This window comes from Leopardus geoffroyi, chromosome E2, assembly GCF_018350155.1.
Source record: "Leopardus geoffroyi isolate Oge1 chromosome E2, O.geoffroyi_Oge1_pat1.0, whole genome shotgun sequence".
Taxonomy (NCBI): Eukaryota; Metazoa; Chordata; class Mammalia; order Carnivora; family Felidae; genus Leopardus; species Leopardus geoffroyi.
Genome location: NC_059335.1, coordinates 28,734,847 through 28,754,228, shown reverse-complemented (window position 1 = coordinate 28,754,228; position 19,382 = coordinate 28,734,847). Strand labels below are relative to the sequence as shown.

The window sequence follows — 19,382 nt, the reverse complement described above, 5'->3', positions numbered from 1 at the left end:
CAGACTGCCATCCATATTAGCAAAATATTATAAAGAGAATGGGGGGCGGGGGGAATCTTTTCAAGATAAAGAAAAACAAGGTATCATGGAACATCTGTGGGTGGGGCTTTTTTTTTTTTCCTGTTTATTGGTCAGCTATCATAGAGCAAATTTAAGGATTGAAACATTACTCCAGTTTATTCAAACTGGAAAAAGAGTAAATGTAACTCCATATCTAGACTCCTGTCCCACGTCAATGTTCCTCTACCAAAGATAAATTAGAAGATGTTTTTTACGTCACCCTTTTAAATATTCAAAGTGCTCAATCTGTACCTAAACTGGTCATGAAACTAATAGATACACCCACAAAGATAATCTATTCCAAAAGTTTCTTACCATGTCCACACCGACAAAATATCCTAAGCTTTCTTTCCCAGGCAAGACGTCGCAGAATATAACTGTGCCGGACTCTGTGGTTTCTCCGAGCTTCAAAGAAACTCTGGAGTTTATCTCCAGGGGCGGAAGTTCCATCTGCACGGTGTCCCCTGGACCTGCATAGTCACTTTCCAATCCATTGTCATCATCTTCCAGGATTTCTAGCTTGTCCAACGCAACAAACACTCCACAGTCTTCATCACACTGGAAAAGCTGTTTCCCTTGATATATCCCGTCAGTAAAACCTTGGCCACGGCCTTCTTCCTAGTTTTCAAATGAGAGGGGGGGGAAAAAAAAGTGACTGATAAGGTAGAGAAGAAATGAAGTAAGATGATCCATAAGAAACAAAGATCCACTCCGGGGATTTCAGAGAAATCACTGGGAAAATTCCGAATGACAGAGATAAGAAATATAATTAATTATTAGCAGTTGCTGGTGAATTTCGAGTGTCTAAAAAAAAGGAAAAAAGAAGCTGTATCTGATGCTGAAATATAATTAATTAATTAATTAATTAATTAAAACTCATAATTCCACTGTGAGAGAGCCGGGCTAGATTGTACATTTCAATACGAACAATAACTTTGTCATAAAAAGAAAAATTTACTTTAAAACCACGATAACGTTAGCTCCATTTGCTGAGTACTTACTATGTGCCAGCCACCACACTGACTCTTGAATCAGTGTATCACAAAAAAACGCTTCAAGCTGTGTGCTGGTTTCATTATTTTACAGATGAGGAAGCAGCTTTAGGAGAAGTAGCTTGGGTAAGTAACCTGGCAGCCCAACTAGTAAATAGTATAGCTGGGATTCAGATCTCTTACTTGGCTTACAACTGGCTGCTTTAGAAACTTTTTGATCATGAAATTCTATATGCAAGAATGTAAAAAATGTAACTGACATTTAAGCTCTTGAGAACATTAACTTTGGAAATGAATCACGGAGTTGTTGGTTCTCCCTTCAGGAGAAATAAGTTCCTGGGTCATTTTCACATATATTATCAGGGACAACTACAAGCCGTTTTAAATTGCCGCCCCTTATTTTTTGAAAATCTTATATCTAAGTTTCATGAACTTAATAGCACACCCTAAGAAAAACTGAAAGACCTACAGTTACTACGGTCACAAGAGAATTCGTAATTTTGTGAGGTGATTAATTCAATTATAATTGGCAGAGTTCACTTTTAGCACAATGTTAAAATTTCTAATATTGGAAACCCTTCAACAATGACATGATCTATGTGTATTTCCTACTACATTAGGTAGTTTTTAAAAAGTTTTCAATGCATCATCTTTACGTTATCTCAATTTATCATTTAAAAGTAAATCCTAAGAACTATGAATATTAAAAACTATGGGAGATTTCTGGAAAAACGTCTGTTGTATTTAATTTAAGGGGGTAAAAAAAAAAAAAAAAAACACGTGTGCATACAAGTATACACAGAAAGAAACACACACACGCACAAGCTCACTAAAAAGGTTTATCAAACTTACCAGCAGTTCTACTCCAAAGAATATTCCCGATACCGTCCTCTCTGCTAACAAGGGTCCTCTGAAGCGCACAACTCCAGGAAATTTTTCTTCCCCGGATCTCAGCTGTACTTTCACAGGGCAGCCCACGTCTATCTGGAGGCCTTTACTCAGTCTGTTTCTGTTTTTAAACAGGCTGAACCTCTCTTCACAATTGGTAATTGCCAAAAGCAACTCTGTGAATTTTTCATTTATTTCTACAACATCCTTTTCATCAACAAAGAGAACTGCGTGTGGTTGCTCTAGGATTTTTAATCCAATCTGATTTTTCTTGCCTTTTGCAGATGGAATCCTCGAGTGCCCCACAGAACGATCTTGGATATACTGTCCTATACTCCCCTTTGGTACTTTAAGGAGCTTTTGCGTTTGTTTGTCTGTAACACTGCATTCTTGAAGAAGCAAATAAAAAATCCGCTCTTCCCAGTAGGGTGAAGTAACTTTTTCTTGGCTCCATAAGCCTGAACTCATGGTGACATTAACTCCGAAATATTAACTCAAAAAAAAGGGAACTACTAAGTTTGTAGGAAAACCACAAAAGATAAATTCACTGGCAGTCCCAAAGCACGTTTTTAGCAATTTGGTGTCCATGCTGTAACAAGACAGCAAAGCAAAATGCCTGGAGGACAAGCAAAAAGAAACTTTACACTTTATTCTACATGAGCTAAAATCAAGGTTAAAGACTTAAGATCTCATTTGATTAGTAAAAGCACACACATAAATGAAATACTTCCAAAATTACCTAAAAAGGCTAAAAGACATGCATCACTTGTACCTACTGTAACGTTGCACCTTTAATTAAGGAGATCCAATTGTAAAGTAGCTTCAAACACAATACAATAATGTTTGTTTCCATGGCAATGCAATGTATAAAATCAAATTCTAGTAAAAGATAACATTCTATACATATTTAAACATATATATGCATTTTTAAGCTTTAAAAAGTAGCGTTTTTAATAGATCAGGCCTAACCTAAATGAGTAAGTTGCTGCATTTCAGCAAAACAGACATCAGTCAAAGAGGCTATTATTTCTGTACACATGGTTTAAGTGAAAAGTTGCCCATCCTAATTATTATGCTGAACATCTTTTATCAAAAAAACATAAATCATATTCTGAAACTGTAACCACGATTCATTTATCTGTGCTCCCTATTTTGATAATGGATCATTTACTTGATCTCTGATTCAGTTTCATTCCTTTCATCATGCACATTTTGTCCTTAGACAGGCAAATGTTAATCATATTAATCGGAGCCATCATTTAATTTCTCATAATCTCAAATATCAGGTATTGTAAATCTGATGATAGTAAAGATGTTAAAAATCAATTTTGTAGCCATTAAAACTTGGACTACATAACAAAGAACATAACTGGAGTACAGTAACAAACACCACAATTTTAACTATGTTATGCTAGAAAGAAAAACATAAAAAGACTATTTCCAGTTTCAAATCTTCACTGAAAATTTTTACAATACTAGTCTTGCACAATTAAAACAGCCTTCGCAACCCTACCTTAACTGGGGGTTAAACACTATGCAATTTCACTAAATCAAATTCAGAATTCATTATTTCAATTAATTATCTTACTGAAAAAAAACAGTCCTTATGTATTCTCTGGGACACGAGTGTGGCTATTTGGTTTCTAAACACAGTTACTTATTCCCTCCTTCTTTGAGGTAGAGTTATCCACCATTCTGAGTAACAGCAACAGTTGATTGGACTATCATATTTATCTAGTTTCCTCTTGGAATTTAAAAATAAATACTCCTAAAAGTAAAGAACCAAATTTTCAGTTTAATAATTTAACTTAATGATTAAATAATCGGTCAAATCTATACAAAGAATGCATCATTAGATAATGAAGTGCTCTCTAATGGTGAGGTTTTTTAAAAGTCTGTCCCACTACAACCCAGAACGAGACATGTAAATTACCCAAGACCAGATAAAGAGTTTGGCATCCCTTTAAACCAATACTCTTGAAATATCTGTGCAACATTTAGTAAAAAGCAGGGGTAGAGCTGGCTTAAAGTGGTTCTCTCTCTGTCTCTCTCTCTTTTTTTTTTTTTTCTTTTTTTTATAATGTGTTTGTCTTAATTCCACTTGAGGGCACTGTCTACTTCGGCAGGAATAGAATCAATTTATATTTGCCACTTACATAAGACACCTGTGGAAACCCCTATCTTGGCACCATTATGAGCAAAAACCCCTCATGAAGGCTACTCAAACAGCAACCCAAATCCTTACTTTGGCTGCATTCCTTTAAGGTACCAAAATGAAGTATTTGTTGTTTCTGACTAAAATTCTTCTCAAAGATCAACAGGGAAATAGCCTTTTCTGAATCACTGAGTTATCAATATGAATATAAAGTTGTCACCTGACTCTCAATATACAAAGATGTTTGTTACTTTGTTGAAAGGCTTTGTGAGTTCTTGGGTCTGCTTTCTATAGATTTACAGTCCTTGATTTTCCCTTGCAATCAGCCATTTTCTGTGGTTTCCTGCAATGTGTATTTGGCTCATTTTATGGCCTTGTTGCTTTCCAACTTACTGCTTGTAATCGGTTCTGAGAAGCCAGAGGATGAAATACGTTTGTGTGTTTAAAAAGAAGCAAACAACAGTAACTAAAAGAGGTGTACATAAATTCTGAACAGCCTTTTAGGAGTAAAGCACAGAGGCTTTACTGCATTGACCTCGTTTGGGTTACTCCCGGAAGGAGGAGAGAGTCAAAGAGCAACTTCTAAAAAAGCTTGTTGTTTTGTTCTCCTTATAAATGTATTTAAATATTTCTGGCCAAAATTGCTTTTGAAAGTATGGTAATTCTATTTAGAAAAGGAATGACTTCTTAAAATTCCTAAAAATTACACCTTCAAATATTAAAATTAAGAACGTCCTTGAATCTTAATATTGTATACCCACCATTCCTACCCTGTTGGCTCTCTAGATTAATATGTCATGTCATGATTTAAAATAAAACCCACCAGTGGGTCATGAAATATTACCAAGACAAAACTAAATTGCTATACGTAATGCATTAGGACACTATGTTTTAAATGAATTTGATTACAGAAGTGTTTTATGCAAGTCATTTAAGAGACAGTCCACAGTAAAATTTAATATAACTACTTTGGTTTATAAAAAAGTGGAAGGCAATTTAACAACAGTTATTGAGAACTGTATTTTACAGTGAGCACACAAGGAGAGCTTTTCTCTAACCTGAGTTAGCACAAGTGGCAGTGAGCTTACACTTGATAAAAGCAGGGATCATGTTAGACAACTAGAACGGACAGAACAAAAGTTCATAAAATATTGAAAAAGCATTACCCAAAAATAAAAAGGCGGTGGCCTTTCCTCACATTAAGAAAGAATAGGTTTGCAACTACATTAAACACAGATTCTCTTCATTGCAACTGACAGAGAAAGGTGAATGGGGAACTTGATGACTCTACAACGATACAAGATAATGAATTTCATGATTGTTAATATCTCCATACACTGGCACTGCAGCAGATATAGGTTAATAAAGAGACTTTCCTCCACCGTAGAAATGAATATTATGACAGCATTCTTCTTTCCCTGGGACATGCACAATAGTTAAATTAAGTCTTAAGCACCCAAGCCATAAAAACTAAAGACTACAACGGGAAAGACGTAAAAGACACCGTCGATGAGTTATCAATCAAGGTTTGCTGGTGTGTTGAGTATTTCTGTGCACTCAGCACAGTGTTAGATACTGGCAAATATGGCAGATTTAAGATATGATAACTGCCCTACTTTGTGTTCTCTTACTACCTTTCAGGTCTAATTGGTTTAAAATTGCCTCTAATCGTATACTTCACTGTGAGTGTAAATATATCACAAATGATTCATCTAAATGCCATCGTACTTACTTCAGGCTGGGAAATGGAGTGATTATGAATATCCTGATAATTACTCTAAGTGCTGAATGAAGATTACCAAAGAGGCGGAATGCAATGATGTATTTAACTCTAAACCATATCGAACAGAAGAAGGCCTTTCTTTTAACAACATTCCAGATGAGGGAATGGTTCAGGGTCACAGAGATTTGAAAATGTGTCTGGTTACCTGAGCTGGTTGAGGGTCTGGATTCTGAATAAATGAGAGTCTAATGGCACTAAAATAAAGTCACTAAATCAAGATGAGGGTTGAAAGACACAAATAACTATCAGTTTCCTATCAATGCAATGAAACGCTGGTCAAGAAATACATTTTATAGGAAAATACTACAGGTCACAATTACCACGTTCTAAAAGACAACATGTGGTACAAATGAACATAATCAGCTACATACAATTGACAACGGTTGTCTAGAAAACACAATGTCTTTTTAATTCCCAAGCTATCAGGTTATACCGTTCAAAGAACCTCACTGAAGAAAACAGAGACAGATCTAATTCAAGAACGTTTCACATCTTCTCAAATGTCCTGACTTGTTCCAGAAACCAAAGGAGACTGTGTAAATCAGAATAAAACTTCACAATACTAAAATACTGCCCCTAATTATGAATGGCAGAGACAGGAAGGTCAGCATGAATACCAAAGTAAGAAGACACAAAGGACTTCTTCCAAAAGCTTCTAGATAGCTAGAATAATCACCATTTTAAGAAAGGATATCTCTCACTAAAAGAACAAGTTTGTAAGTGTTTTACTACTAAACGGCTGGAAAACAGAGATTCCAGGAGCAGAAAAGAGAGTCAGTTTTATTTTTCTTCACATACTAACTTGTGACCCAAGCACACAAGGATTCAGTCTGTAAAGAGGCAGGACTTACAAAGTTAAAAAATGGCCTGGCTCCTGCATCTGTATTTATATGAACAAGGAACCCTGCGGTCGCACTAGAGTTAAACCTGGCCACGACACTTCCAAACTGTGAATTCCCCAAGTCCTGTATCTTCGGATGTCTAGCTCCCGAGCCAGTGCCTGGCATGTCATGGGCATTCCGTAGATGTGAAATGAACAGACGATTTGGTTAACTCAGGTGCAAAAGCGAAAGCCAAAATTCCATTTCCTCACCTTCACTGTTTAAGTGATTAAAAGCCTCTTCCAGGTTAAAAGGGAAACAAACAAACAAAAAGTATACTTTACTACATCTCAGAATGAATGAAGTCATGGTCAGTGTTAACCCCCCTACATTGCTACCGGAGAGAAGAAACAAACAAGAAATCTTTCACGATTGCAAAAACAAGTTCTGAGGTTCATCTGAAATTGGTTTCCTAGATCGTCACACCATGTCTGATGCCTGTAAGTGCTGTGTAACCAATCAAAGTACCTTGACAAATTTAGGACCAGAGTGTGGAAATCAGGAACAAAATATTAATCGTTTGATGAAGAGGGTAATGACTCCTTTGTCTCTTCTTGTGTTAGAGTTACAGACTTCCATAAATCAGGCAAAATTACAGTTTAGGCATGCCAGACCACAAGAAATCACTGCTGCTGCGGGCTCGTTGTGTGTAACAGTGCCTTGGTCTTACCGGCTCTTCGCAAAAGTTACCATCCAGAGGAAGGCTTCTTCAGGGCAATACTGTAACATTTTGCAGCAGAACATTAGAGAATGTTCTGGGTGATATCAACATTTGCAGTACATGAACTTCCACAAGAACCCCCAGCAAATCATTTTCTCCTAATACTGTTCTAGTTCAAATCCACCCACTACCCAGTGGGGAATTGGCAGGCTAAATCCTCAGGGCCATTCAGTCTACTTGGGGCGTGAGGGGGTGTGCAGAAAACCAGCACTTGAATGAACAACCTCCCTCAAGGCCTGGATTTTTCTCCAGCGAGCCAATGACTGCAAAAGGAACAATCTTATTAAGATCTCTATTAGCCCCAGTTCAAAAGCAAGGTAAGGAATGATCCTCAGCCCAGCTGAGGCTACAACTACACAGGGAGACTGGAGAGAGGATGGGGGCAGGGATGTTGGGGGCTGAGAGACACTGCAAGGCTTGGTGGCTGGAAGATGACAACCACCCTAAAACATGCAAATGCCACAGGGTGGAATAGAAAAGATGCCAAGTACATGAATAACCGGGCAGCTGACCCAGCTGAGAACCAAATCCAGGAACACGATCTTCTGTCAAGACTTCCCGATTTCCCCCCACAGATCGTTAATACGATCGTAAAGAAAAACAAAAAGAAGGAAAAGAATACCTTGTCTCGACAGAGCGCACCTTTCAACTAATGAACTCCAGGTTGTTGCACAAAACCATCCTCACCCTGGAAAGGGGGAAACTGAAAGAAAAAGCAGAACACGCCATTAACGAGGCCAGAACCCCGACTGCTGCTCTTCCTGGACAAGGGCCACTAACCCCCCCAAACCGACGGAACGATACGCCCCCCTCGACTCCGAGAGGAGATAAAACAGCCCAGGGCTCCCGAAGCCAACAGTGACCGTCGGGAGCCGACCAGCGGCCCGTGCCTCGGTTTCCCCGTCTGTAAATGGGGGAGACCGCAGGCGGAGACGGTTTCCTGCGCGGCTCTCACCCCAAGTCCTCGCTCCCCCGGAGGTCCCGGCGGCGGCGACCAGGCTCCCACGGCTCGGGAGCCCTCTCAGGAAGCCGGGGGGAAGGGTGGGGGAAGCCCCGGGGGTGAGGAAGCCCGGGCTGACGTCAGCGGGCTCAACACCCCGCGGGCCTGGCCGGCTCCGGGCCAGGGCAACTAACGGGCCGGCGCCTAGGGCCCGACGACCGCGGCGGCGGCGGCTGGAGGCGTCCGGAGGCCGGGCAGGGACGCCCGAGGGGACCCAGGCGCCAGCCGCTCGCCGGCTCAACCGCCCGTTCTCTCACTCACCTCGGGCGGCGGGGCGTCGCCCCTTCCCCAGCTCGGCTAGCCCGCGTCCCGGTTCGGCCCCGGCGCCCCACACCCACCGCCTTAATATTTACCTCCGACGCGCGGCCCCGGCGCAGCCGAACCTGCTACCTGGGCCCGCCCCCACCTGCCCCGCCTCCGAGCCGCCCAGGGGGGTGAGAGAGAGCGGGGGCGAGGGGGCAACCGCCGCGCTAACCAATCACAGCCCGAGATGCGTTTCTGTGCACGCGCTGATTGGGCGGCCCAGTGACAGACCTTCCTCCAATGGCTGCCGGTCCGGAGTCGGCTGAAGGGACTTTCCGCTCCGTCAAGCTCGGTCGAGCCAAAGGGAAAGCGGAGGGGAGGGGCAGAGGAGCCGGGGAGGAAGGGGGGACGAAGAGCTCTGGCTGATTGGACAAAAGACTGGGTGCCGCGTTACCATTGGCTGACACCCGAGCCGGGGCGGGGCTCTTGTGCTGCTCCCTGCTCCACCTCCCCGGCCGGGGTCTTGGCTCGGGGCTTAGCTGTCAAAACTCCTGCAGGGAGTTTGGGGCCAGGGTGGAGAGCAGTCCAGACGCGAGGTGGGACTAGGATTTCAGGATCCCATGAAAAAGCAAAGCTTTAGAATCAGACCTAAGTTTGAATCCTTTGCTCTTTCAATTAGTAGCCGCGCGACTCGAGGATCTCACCACCATGCTAAGCCTCAATATCCTAATCTGTAAAATGGAGATCATCGTTATGACCTGTCCTACAGAAGCACCGTAGGTGAAGTTCCTGACACATAGCAGGAGCTCAGTCATGTTAAATTTCTTTTCCCTCAGATTGGGCCCGGGACCTCTGCCGTTTCTGAACCTCTGTTGCCACCTATCCCAGTTTGGAGGGACGTCTCCCTAGAGTGGCGAAGAAGGGATTTCCACACGCCGCCTCACTCAGCTCTGCACCCCTGGCCACCAGCCAGGACTTGGGGTGTAGTTAAGGATCTTTCAATTAGAAGGGAGGTTTCTGATTCCCCAAAGTGCTCAAAATATTTAAGGAAGTGCTTTTTATAATCAGTCCCAGAGCCTTGCAGCATACCATGCCTTGCTGCACTGGATACTCCTGTTAATTAATTCCTTCTCCTTTGACATTTTAAGTACCAATTATAGGAGAAGGTGATTAATATTAAGGAAAGGGGGGGCGTGTTTAATCATGAGAGGGAAAATTTCCCCAGTGGAAAGTGACACTTCTGAAGATCTGGGGAGTTTAAACCAGTAACTACATAAAAGAAGTCACATGAGTGGTTACTAACAGTACTGGTAAACAGGCCACCCATCTCCCTTGCCATAAGCACCCAGGACGAAATGGACATCTGTTGAAATCCTTAGTCCACTCCTGTCTCTCCTTAGTGCATCCTTAGCCTGTGTCCCAAGCCTCATGACCACACTGCAGTAAAAAGCACTAAAATGGAAATCAACAGGTCTGGCCCATAGTGTGGCCTTAGATGACACTGTTACCTCCCAGATCTAGATTCTCCAATAAAGTCGTGAGGACTCAGAGGTCACATTCTAGCTGTCCGGGCAAGAAATTCATCCCGAAGATTGTTCTTGTTTGATCTGTGCAGTGAGGAGGAAGCATGAGAAGAGGCAATGGAGTGAGAGAGAAAGAATCCTTTGAGACAGGGCACATGGTCTCCCTTTCCCCGTTTTACCACACTCCTTCCCATTCCCCCATTTTACTCTCCTGGCACATTTCTCTCCTTTAACGTTATCTACTGGCCCCTGAAGGTCAGCTTGCCACCACGGTGCCAGAACATCTTCAAGTCCTTTCTGATGATGGCATCATCAGATGGTGCTGCTGAGCCCTTTCCCTCGGCAGGGCTTTCTGCCCTACCCACAGCTGTCAGAACCCTTGCTCAGTCCTCCCGTGACCCATTCCCTGAATCAGACAATGTCATAGCCTGACTTCATCCAAGAGATTGTCTTCCAAGCCAGGCCCGATATGCAGGGCTGATCTCAATTACCATCTCCTATCAATTGGTAATGACTGCCTAGAACACTGTGTCGAAAACAACTCTAAAGCTGTATTCAGGCTCTCGGGGCAAAGAGATGTCTGCCAGCGGATGAGATGGGGGAATAGTGTCATGATGCTATTATCTGCAGTCCCTGATAAGCCAGCCTCTCATTTTACAGACAGGAGATTAGGGTCCAGAGGGGGCAAATAACCCTTCCCAGGTCACCCAAGAGTTGAGCTGAGACCCTGATTCTCCTGATTTCAGGTCAGGGCTCTTCCCAGGTCTGTTTAGACAGATTCCCCGACCGAAACGGCCTGTCCTCTCTGCTGTCCAATCCTCCCTTTGTTTAAGGCCCAACCAAAGTCCTCCCTCTTCCAAGGGTCTTTGCAGACGGCTCCGGGCCCTGCTTGACCTCCTCTATTCACCACCTTCGCCTGTTCCACTCAGCCTGGCCTGGATACACACGACTGCTGGTTGCGGTACCGAGCAGGTAGCAAGCAACATGTCAGCGTCCGAGAGAGATGTCACCCTTGCCATCCGGCGGGGAAGGGCAGACTTAAACTAGGTACGAGATCACTTACTTACTTACTGAGGTTGGAGTAAGCCCCGGAAGGAGAACCGTTCTGAGCACACATACAAGGTGGCCGGGCACTCAGGGAAGGCCCGTTTGAGGAAGTCACCTGTAAGATAAGGCAGTAAATATGGCTAGTGGATGAGGGTGAAGGGAGCCCTTCAGGCAATGGGAACAGGACTGTGCGTGACATGTGGAAGGAACCGAAAGAGACAGAGCACAGTAAATGTGGGCACGACAGAGCCGTTCAGGCAGGACCTTGTGAGCCAGGGCCAAGTTCTGGTCTTTAGCTTAAGAGCAGTGGGATCCCGCTGAAAGGTTTTAACAGAGTAGTTAACGATGATTCTAAACTGTCCCGCTTAGCTCTCTCATTGTACACAGCAGAAAACCAGCAAAAGGCCGGTGGATTAAATGGATCTCTCTCCCCCAGGGGCTGGAAACCTGGTCGCCTGGTAGGGGCCTGTGCCTTAGACTGACACCCACTAGTCGTGGTCGTTTCTCAGCCCCTGCCCCGTGCTCCCCAAATGGCTATCCCAGACCCCCTCCTACTTCCCGCCTCACCAAATTCGGTATCTTACAGCCTCCTGCCTACTCAGCGTCTCCACCCCACACAGCCAAAGGTGAGCTCCTGACCCTCCTCCACTCCTACCGCAGTCCTCCCGTGCCCCCATCTCAGGAAATGGCAACTCGCCGTGGTTCACCCAGCCTCCCAAGTGTCCAGCCATCCCCCCCCCCCCCCCACTCCTGTGAGTCGGGGCCGTTCAGAATAAGCTCTAAACGCCCCTACGGGCAAGGGTATTGTGTGGGAACTTTCTCCATGATAGCCCAGCATGGTGTTCCAATCAATGGATGAGTGGAGAGACGACCACACCGGGCATGTGCTTATCTCTTAGCGAGGGGACATTCCAGATGCCACTGGAACATTCTGTCTGAGGGCTTTTACCCTGGTCACCCAAAAGCTCTTTTTGATAAAATAAAAGGGATTACATTAATCTTTACCCTAATCCTGCTGAACTATAAGCCCATGCTCTCCTGTTTGAGCTATTTGCGGTTATCAATGACAAATGATTTCTGTGTGATTTGAAAAACACACCCACAGAGAGAGGGGGGTCTCGTGCTCTTCATTGGGGCCTTTGCGCTACATCTGGAATCCTATTTGGGGCAGTAAATACATTAGAAATGATCCCATGATGGGGCGCCTGGGTAGGTTCCGTCGGTGAAGCGTCCGGCTTCAGCTCAGGTCATGATCTCGCCGTCCATGAGTTCAGGTCCCTCATCGGGCTCTGTGCTGACAGCTCGGAACCTGGAGCCTGTTTTGGATTCTGTGTCTCCCTCGCTCTCTGCCTCTCCCCCGCTCACGCTCTTTCTGTCTCTGAAAAATGAATAAACCTTAAAAAAATTGTTTTTTTGGGGCGCCTGGGTGGCGCAGTCGGTTAAGCGTCCGACTTCAGCCAGGTCACGATCTCACGATCCGTGAGTTCGAGCCCCGCGTCAGGCTCTGGGCTGATGGCTCATGATGGCTCAGAGCCTGGAGCCTGTTTCCGATTCTGTGTCTCCCTCTCTCTCTCTCTGACCCTCCCCCGTTCATGCTCTGTCTCTCTCTGTCCCAAAAATAAATAAACGTTGAAAAAAAAAAATTTAAAAAAAAAATTGTTTTTTTTTTTTTCAAGAAATGATCCCATGATGCAGGAAACCTTCCTCCCTTAGGGAGGAGACACTAATGGTGAGAGGAAAAAGGTGATTTGCTTCGATAATCTTCCGCAACTTCTATATTCTGCCTCCTTTAGGCAGGTAGACTCTCCATTCATTTAACAAGTATTTGAACATCTGCTATGCGCTAGGTACCATTCTAGACTCCGTGGACTCTACAGCAAGCATGGCTCTTGTTCTCATGGAGCTGGCATTCTAGGGAAAGGAAGAAACACACGTACATCAGGCGGTATGTGCTGAGAAGCCAATATTAAGCACGGCAGCGGAGAAGAGAGTGGTTGGGGACTGCTATTTTGGGTGGATTGTTCAGGAAGGACGCCCTTGATGAACAAAGACCTGCAACAAATGAGGAAGCCAGCCATGCCACTGCCTAGGGAAGAGTGTTCCCGGAGGAGGAAATAGGCATTTCCTCCTGGAAGCAGTTAGCATTGTCAAGGAACGGCCAAGAAGTGGTGTGGCTGGAGGGCAGCGAATGGGAGTATGAGTGGCAAAGGGGAGGCCAGTGAAAACACAGGGGTGGGCCGGGCCAGGAGGAGACCTTGACTTTCACTCTGCATTAGATTGAGAAGTTCTGGAGAATTTCGATCAGAGCACAGCTCACCTGACTTCCCTTTTAACAGGCTCACACCATGAGTCAAAGGCAGAGGCAGGGGGGCCGGCTATCCCCCTGGTGAGGTAATCCGGGCAAGGGTGGGCCCCTAAGGAGGCCCTTGTTTCCCAGAAGGCACAGGGGAGAGCGGGGGAGGGGGAGGAGGATGTGGAATGGAAGATGTCAAGAAAGAAATGGTTCCAAGTGAAAAAGGGAGACCAGGAATTTTCAGGGTGATTGATAAGGGAAGGGTGATACTTAGGAGCTTGGGTTTGTGGACTATTCCAGAAGCAATGATACATGAGATTAAATTTAGAGCAAAAAGGGGCGCCTGGGTGGCTCAGTCAGTTAAACGTCTGACTCTTGATCTCATGGTTTGTGAGTTCGAGCCTGCCATCAAGCTCTGCACTGACAGCATGGAACCTGCTTGGGATTCTCTCTCTCTCTCTCTCTCTCTCTCTCTCTCTCTCTCTCTCCCTCTCTCTCTCTCTCTCAAATTAAATAAGCTTAAAAAAATATTTAAAAAATTTAGAGCAAGAAAAAGGAATCTTGGGGACTCCAAAAATCTTGGGTTGTCAGCCTGTACAGCTGCAGTCTCTCCCGATGTCATTCTCCAAGGGGAATGGCTCAGGATGGTCCCGATGTCGTTCGTGACCTTGCTCTTCACCTGAAACCTGCCCCCCAGGGCCCGAGCCTGTGTTCCCTGGCGTGTGGGCCTTGCCAGAGTGTGCACCCCCACTGCCGTGCGCGTCACCCCTGGGCTGCACCGGTCTCCTGGGTGGGATGGAAGCGTGAAGGTGTGTTGGCACAATAATGAAATGATGCTGTATGTAGTCTCAACTCAGCCTGCTTAGAATGTGATTCCACCTCCCACACTTCTGCGAGGTGTATTCATTCCAGTATCTGGTTTGGGCGCAATCGTGGGGCGGCGGCCGGGGGTGGGAGGGGGGGCGGCGGCGGCGGCGGGGGGGTGGGGGTGGGGGGAACACTCAGATTGACATTTTTTTTCCCCTTCTAGGATGATGCTGAATATAATTAAAGACTACAGCTCTTTAAAAAAAATTCTCTTGCTCTGGTACCCCCCTTTTTTTTTCTTTCTGCATATAAGAATTAGGTATTCTTGGCCACAAATCAGGGATCTTGTCTGCTCCTATTCTAGAAGCGACTTCTGAAATCTGCAAAGTGATTTCTGGAAGTCTGCGGACTTGTTCGCAAGTGACCTGCCCCACCTTAGAATGTTTTTGGTGGATCTGCTGCTAGACTTTGGAAATTTAGACTCATGGCTAACTTGACGTCTCCCCTTGACTTCACTTAGGTGTCCCAAACGTGACAATCCAAAACAAGGTCCCTCCTGCTTCCAAACTTGTTTCCCACCTGTCTTCCCACCTGAGCTCCAGGATGGTGTGTCCCAGCCAAAATTCGAGGAGCCAGCCTTGAGTCTTCCCTCCCCCTCTTCTCTCATCCATTCCATTTTAAACCTTCGGGAATCGACTCCTAGAATGTTTCTGGAAAACTCTCCTCTGGCTTGCTATTATTCCAAGATCAAACCCAAACCCTTGACCACGGTCCACTAGGTCCTTCGTGACCTGACCCTACCTACCTCCATAAACCCACGTGGTGATGCTCTCCTCTTAGCTTGCCCTCAACATACCATATTTGTTTTCTGTCGCTGCTGTGACAAATCACCACAGTCTTCGTAGCTTAAAACGACACCAATTAATTCTCCTACGGTCCTGGAGGCCAGGAGGCCAGATTCCAAAATGGGCTGCAACCAAAGCGGGAGCAGACCTGTGCTCCTTCCAGAGGTTCTCGGGGAAAATCTGTGCCCTGGCTTTTTCCAGCTTCCAGAGCTGCACGCCTGGACCCATGGGGCCCTTTCCTCCACCTCCAAAGCCAGGAATCTAGCATCTTACTTCAGTGGTCACACCTTCTGTGTCAAGCCTCCCTCAGCCTCGCTCCTACAAAGACACTCATGGTTGCGATTAGGGCCTAGCTAGCTAATCTAGGACAATCTCCCCAACCCAAGATCCTCATCATAATCACTTAAATTCAGTCCCTTTTGCCACATAAGGCAATATTCACAGGCTCAAGGAATTAGGAGCTAAGTATTTGGGGCCATTATTCAGCCCACTACGCGTACCAAGCCCTTTCCCATGACAGCGTCTTCAGATAACTTGTTCTCTGTGAATAAGCCCCCTCTCATTCATGAGGTCCCAGCTTCTCCGTCTCTGACCAATCTGAAGCCCCCCCCCCCATCCTGAACCTTTATTTCCTTCCTAGCGCTACAGTGGGCTCTATTTTTATATAACTTCCAGTTCACTAGTTTTCTGCCCACCTCTCCTGCCCCCTCAACCCAACTGCCCTGACGACAAGGATCGTGTGTGTTTTGTTCATCCACCGATTGTCCTAACGTATCTGGCTGGTAAATAATCGCCAAATGGGTTTAAGGAAAATGAAATTTTCCGATTTTTCCAATCCAAGACGCCGCCACACAAATGCAATGCCATGTTTACGCCTCAGAGAAAGCAGGCCCATCGGTGTCCACTCCCCTCCTGATCTTCTGTATCAGAACAGTAGTCTGGACAGAACCTAACGCCACCCACGGAGAGCCCACGAGCACACTCACAGACAGGAGCCCACGGAGAGGCCGCAGCATTTAGCGAGCCAGGCCCACACAAAACATTTCAAGGAGGCGGATGTCACTTTGGTGAGGAAGCGCCTGAGCCCTTGTTCATTAAATGCCGCTGAGGAGGATTTCAACAAGGAGGCTGCTTGCTGAGGAGAGCTGTTCCCGAACCTTCTCCATCCTTTTCCTGGTAAAGACTCCTGGAGCCACTGGGAGAGAATCAAGGGAGGCCCAGGGGCCTCCTCACATTTGCCTTTCAGCCACGAGGGGCACCAGGAGGCGCCAACACAGCTTAAAACTTCACACTGGGTGGGGAACCTGGGTGGCTCAGTTGGTTAAGCGTCTGACTTTGGCTCAGGTCATGATCTTGCGGTTTGTGAGTTTGAGCCCCACGTTAGGCTCTGTGCTGACAGCTCAGAGCCTGGGGCCTGCTTCGGACTCTGGGTCTCCCTCTGCCCCTCCCCTGCTTGTGCTCTGTCTCTCTCTCTGTTTCTCAAAAATGAATAAATGTAAAAAAAATAAATTAAAAAAAAAAAAAACTTCACGCTGGGTTAGACCCTTGTAAACCAAAGCCCAAAGGGCTTTGATTGCAAGCCCATTTCTATGAATTGCTTTTGCCCTAAACAATAAACTATCTAGTCAAAACATCATTTTTGCCCCTCCAAGTAGAAAATTGTGCTTTAATATTTGACAACATTCACGAATATCTTTTAAACATTTTGGTCACCATCTATTGAGACCCCCACAGCTTTGAGGACTCAACAGTTCTCCTCCCCTGTGACTATTTACAGCATAAAATTCATGGTCGTGTTTTTTACAAAAACAAACTTGAGAGAATCAAACCAAGTGGTTTATAAATAGTAACCAGTTTGCACAAAAAGTAACGTTTAAGTAATAACACTCTGACCACACCTGACGGTTTACGGAGGCTTCAACAATGCACCATTTTGAAAAATCCAGAAAAACATCTGCCTTATAAGGAAAAGTCTTTGATTTCGCCCCTGTAAAGTTTTGATCCATAACTCTGTATCACGTAACACTGAACCATTTCAGGGGTCTGCTGTCACAACTCACAGGCATCAACCAGAGACCTGGTGGGACTATTCAAAATTCTGATTCTAAAAAGCTGCATTTGGGTGGGGCGTTGTTTCCAAAGGCTTAACTGAAGAGTAATTGACTTCGCTGAAAAGAAAAAAAAAAAAAAAAAAAAAATTGTGTGTGTGATATTTGCCGTAGTGTCGTCTTATTTTTTGGAAAATCTAGCCCATCTTAGGGAACGAACGGCTGTCATGTGTCCCCTTTCGATCATGTGTTAAGTATCAGGAAGGAGAGCAGGTGAATTGCAGCCCTTCCCACCCTGGGCTTGTGGGGGGGGGGGGGCGAGGCTATAAATACCAAAGCTGAGAACACCTATATTCTGAAACTTTACCCTCAGAGGAAGTGCCACGTGCAGGGATCCAGGATGCAGGGAGGGACCAGATGTGGGGAACTTCTGGATGGGCGACAACCCGTGAGTTAAAACATGGCAGAAAGCTGCTCCCTGAATCCCCCTCCTCACTGTGAGGCAGGTGGGAAGGGGGGCCGCTCCTGTGGGTCCAGGTCTCTACAGCACCAGGCACGCAGTAACCTCCATGCGCCCCACTGACCCGCGTCGGATCGGCCAGAGGTGGTGGGGAGCCGCTCCTCTTCTAAGTTCCACAGATCGACTCTTGGGAAGAACGGGATGCAAAACAGGCTGCAGAAGAGTTACTCTAAAGGGCACGGTTGCTCCTTCTTCTGCCAGAACAAAGGTGACCTATTGTGCTTGTCCCGGGCAGGACTCGGCTCTGGGTGAATGGACTGCTGCCAGATGGAATCCAGCTTCTGGGATCCAAACCCACGGCCTGTTCACAAACAAACTGAGATGAACGTTGGCCTCCGGGCTTCAGAGCAAGAGTCTGGTGTCCCTCTGGCTGAGCCTCTCAGTCTCCTCTGGAGAGAAAGTGTTGCCTCGGAGCCTAAAGGGGATAAAGCAAAGAGAGGTCTGGGCGAACGCTGAGCCAGAGCGGTGCTTTTAACTGGAGGCTGCTCCTTTCCAAACCTGCGCCTGAACGGCCTGGCCCCAAGGCCCCGCTGCAGCCCTCCTGTGCTGGTGTTAGCCTCTGTCCACCAGGGCAGCTCATGAGTCACTGTGTGCGACAAAGCAAGCCTCCGTGACTCTGCAGAGAGAATCCACACCGGACCCAGCCAGCCCTGACTCCCCAAGGCAGGCGATTCTTTTTAAGGCAACAGCAGAATCTGTCAAGAATGCAATGAGCAAGCCCTGATACCCTCCCAAGTTCTGCCAACGGGCGGCAAATAACATCAGAACCCTTAAAATATCAACCTGATGCTGGCCTCCTCCTCCCGGACACAGAATGTGACATTTCCTCTGACCGTGTAAAGGTTTAAAACAAAAACTCACACTCTGCCAGGGGCCTGAGGATCTCACTGCCTGTAGGGATTACACAACCATACAGAAAGGAAAAGCGCTTGATCACAGGACAGATTCCTAGACATCTTTATTTTAAACCTCATCATTGGATATGTATTGGTGCTGCTGCCTTGGTATGATTTTTGAGGGCGTAACCAGTCAGTCTGCGTATGTAAAGCAGGGGCCACAAGTTTGCAGGGGTGAGACAGGGGGCCTGGTCCAAAACAGCAGGCTTGGGGCGGGGGGGGGGGGGGGGGGTGCAGTCAGCCTGAGCCCATCTGCCAGGCTGACAGAGAGTGCGATCAGCCCTTCTCTACTCTGCTTACTTCCTGGCATTTTGTGTGGGGGCCCAGAGAGGGAAGCTTTTGGTAGAAAACTTGGAAATACAGATTTTCATGGGGGGATCTGCTAGTTTTAAAAGATTGGCTTCAGGGCACCTGGATTGGCTTCAGGGCACCAACTCTTGATTTTGGCTCAAGTTATGATCTCATGGCTCATGAGATCGAGCCCTGCATGGGACTGTGCACTGACAGAGCAGAGCCTGCTTGGGATTCTTTCTCTCCCTCTTACTCTGCCCCTCCCCTGCTTGTGCGATAGATAGATAGATAGATAGATAGATAGATAGATAGATAGACAGATAGATAGACAGATAGATAAAGATTGGCTTCTAGACCAGTGCCTGAAACACATATAGTGACATTCACTC

General features: G+C 45.8%; 2 protein-coding genes across 15 annotated transcripts in view; both read right to left on the bottom strand.

Moving 5' to 3' along the window:
- The window catches only part of CYLD (CYLD lysine 63 deubiquitinase), a 69,651-nt gene extending 60,743 nt beyond the window's left edge, over positions 1-8,908 (bottom strand). For 3 of the 13 annotated variants that reach the window (XM_045442733.1, XM_045442738.1, XM_045442742.1), the window contains exons 1-4: positions 8,742-8,853; positions 8,123-8,183; positions 1,905-2,556; positions 376-678 (exon numbers count right to left, since the gene is read on the bottom strand). In XM_045442733.1, coding sequence (XP_045298689.1) covers positions 376-678; positions 1,905-2,408 — 807 coding nt within the window. In that variant the 5' untranslated portion in view covers positions 2,409-2,556; positions 8,123-8,183; positions 8,742-8,853. Of the gene's footprint in view, positions 1-375; positions 679-1,904; positions 2,557-8,102; positions 8,184-8,435 lie in introns of all 13 variants that reach the window. The other 10 variants (XM_045442730.1, XM_045442739.1, XM_045442732.1 and 7 more) reach the window with 8 other exon arrangements.
- A 7,976-nt stretch (positions 8,909-16,884) lies between these two features.
- Positions 16,885-19,382, bottom strand: part of NOD2 (nucleotide binding oligomerization domain containing 2) — a 36,709-nt gene continuing 34,211 nt past the window's right edge. For both annotated transcript variants that reach the window (XM_045442728.1, XM_045442727.1), the window contains exon 12: positions 16,885-18,221. In XM_045442728.1, the coding sequence (XP_045298684.1) occupies positions 18,149-18,221 (73 nt within the window). In that variant the 3' untranslated portion in view covers positions 16,885-18,148. The remainder of the gene's footprint in view (positions 18,222-19,382) is intronic.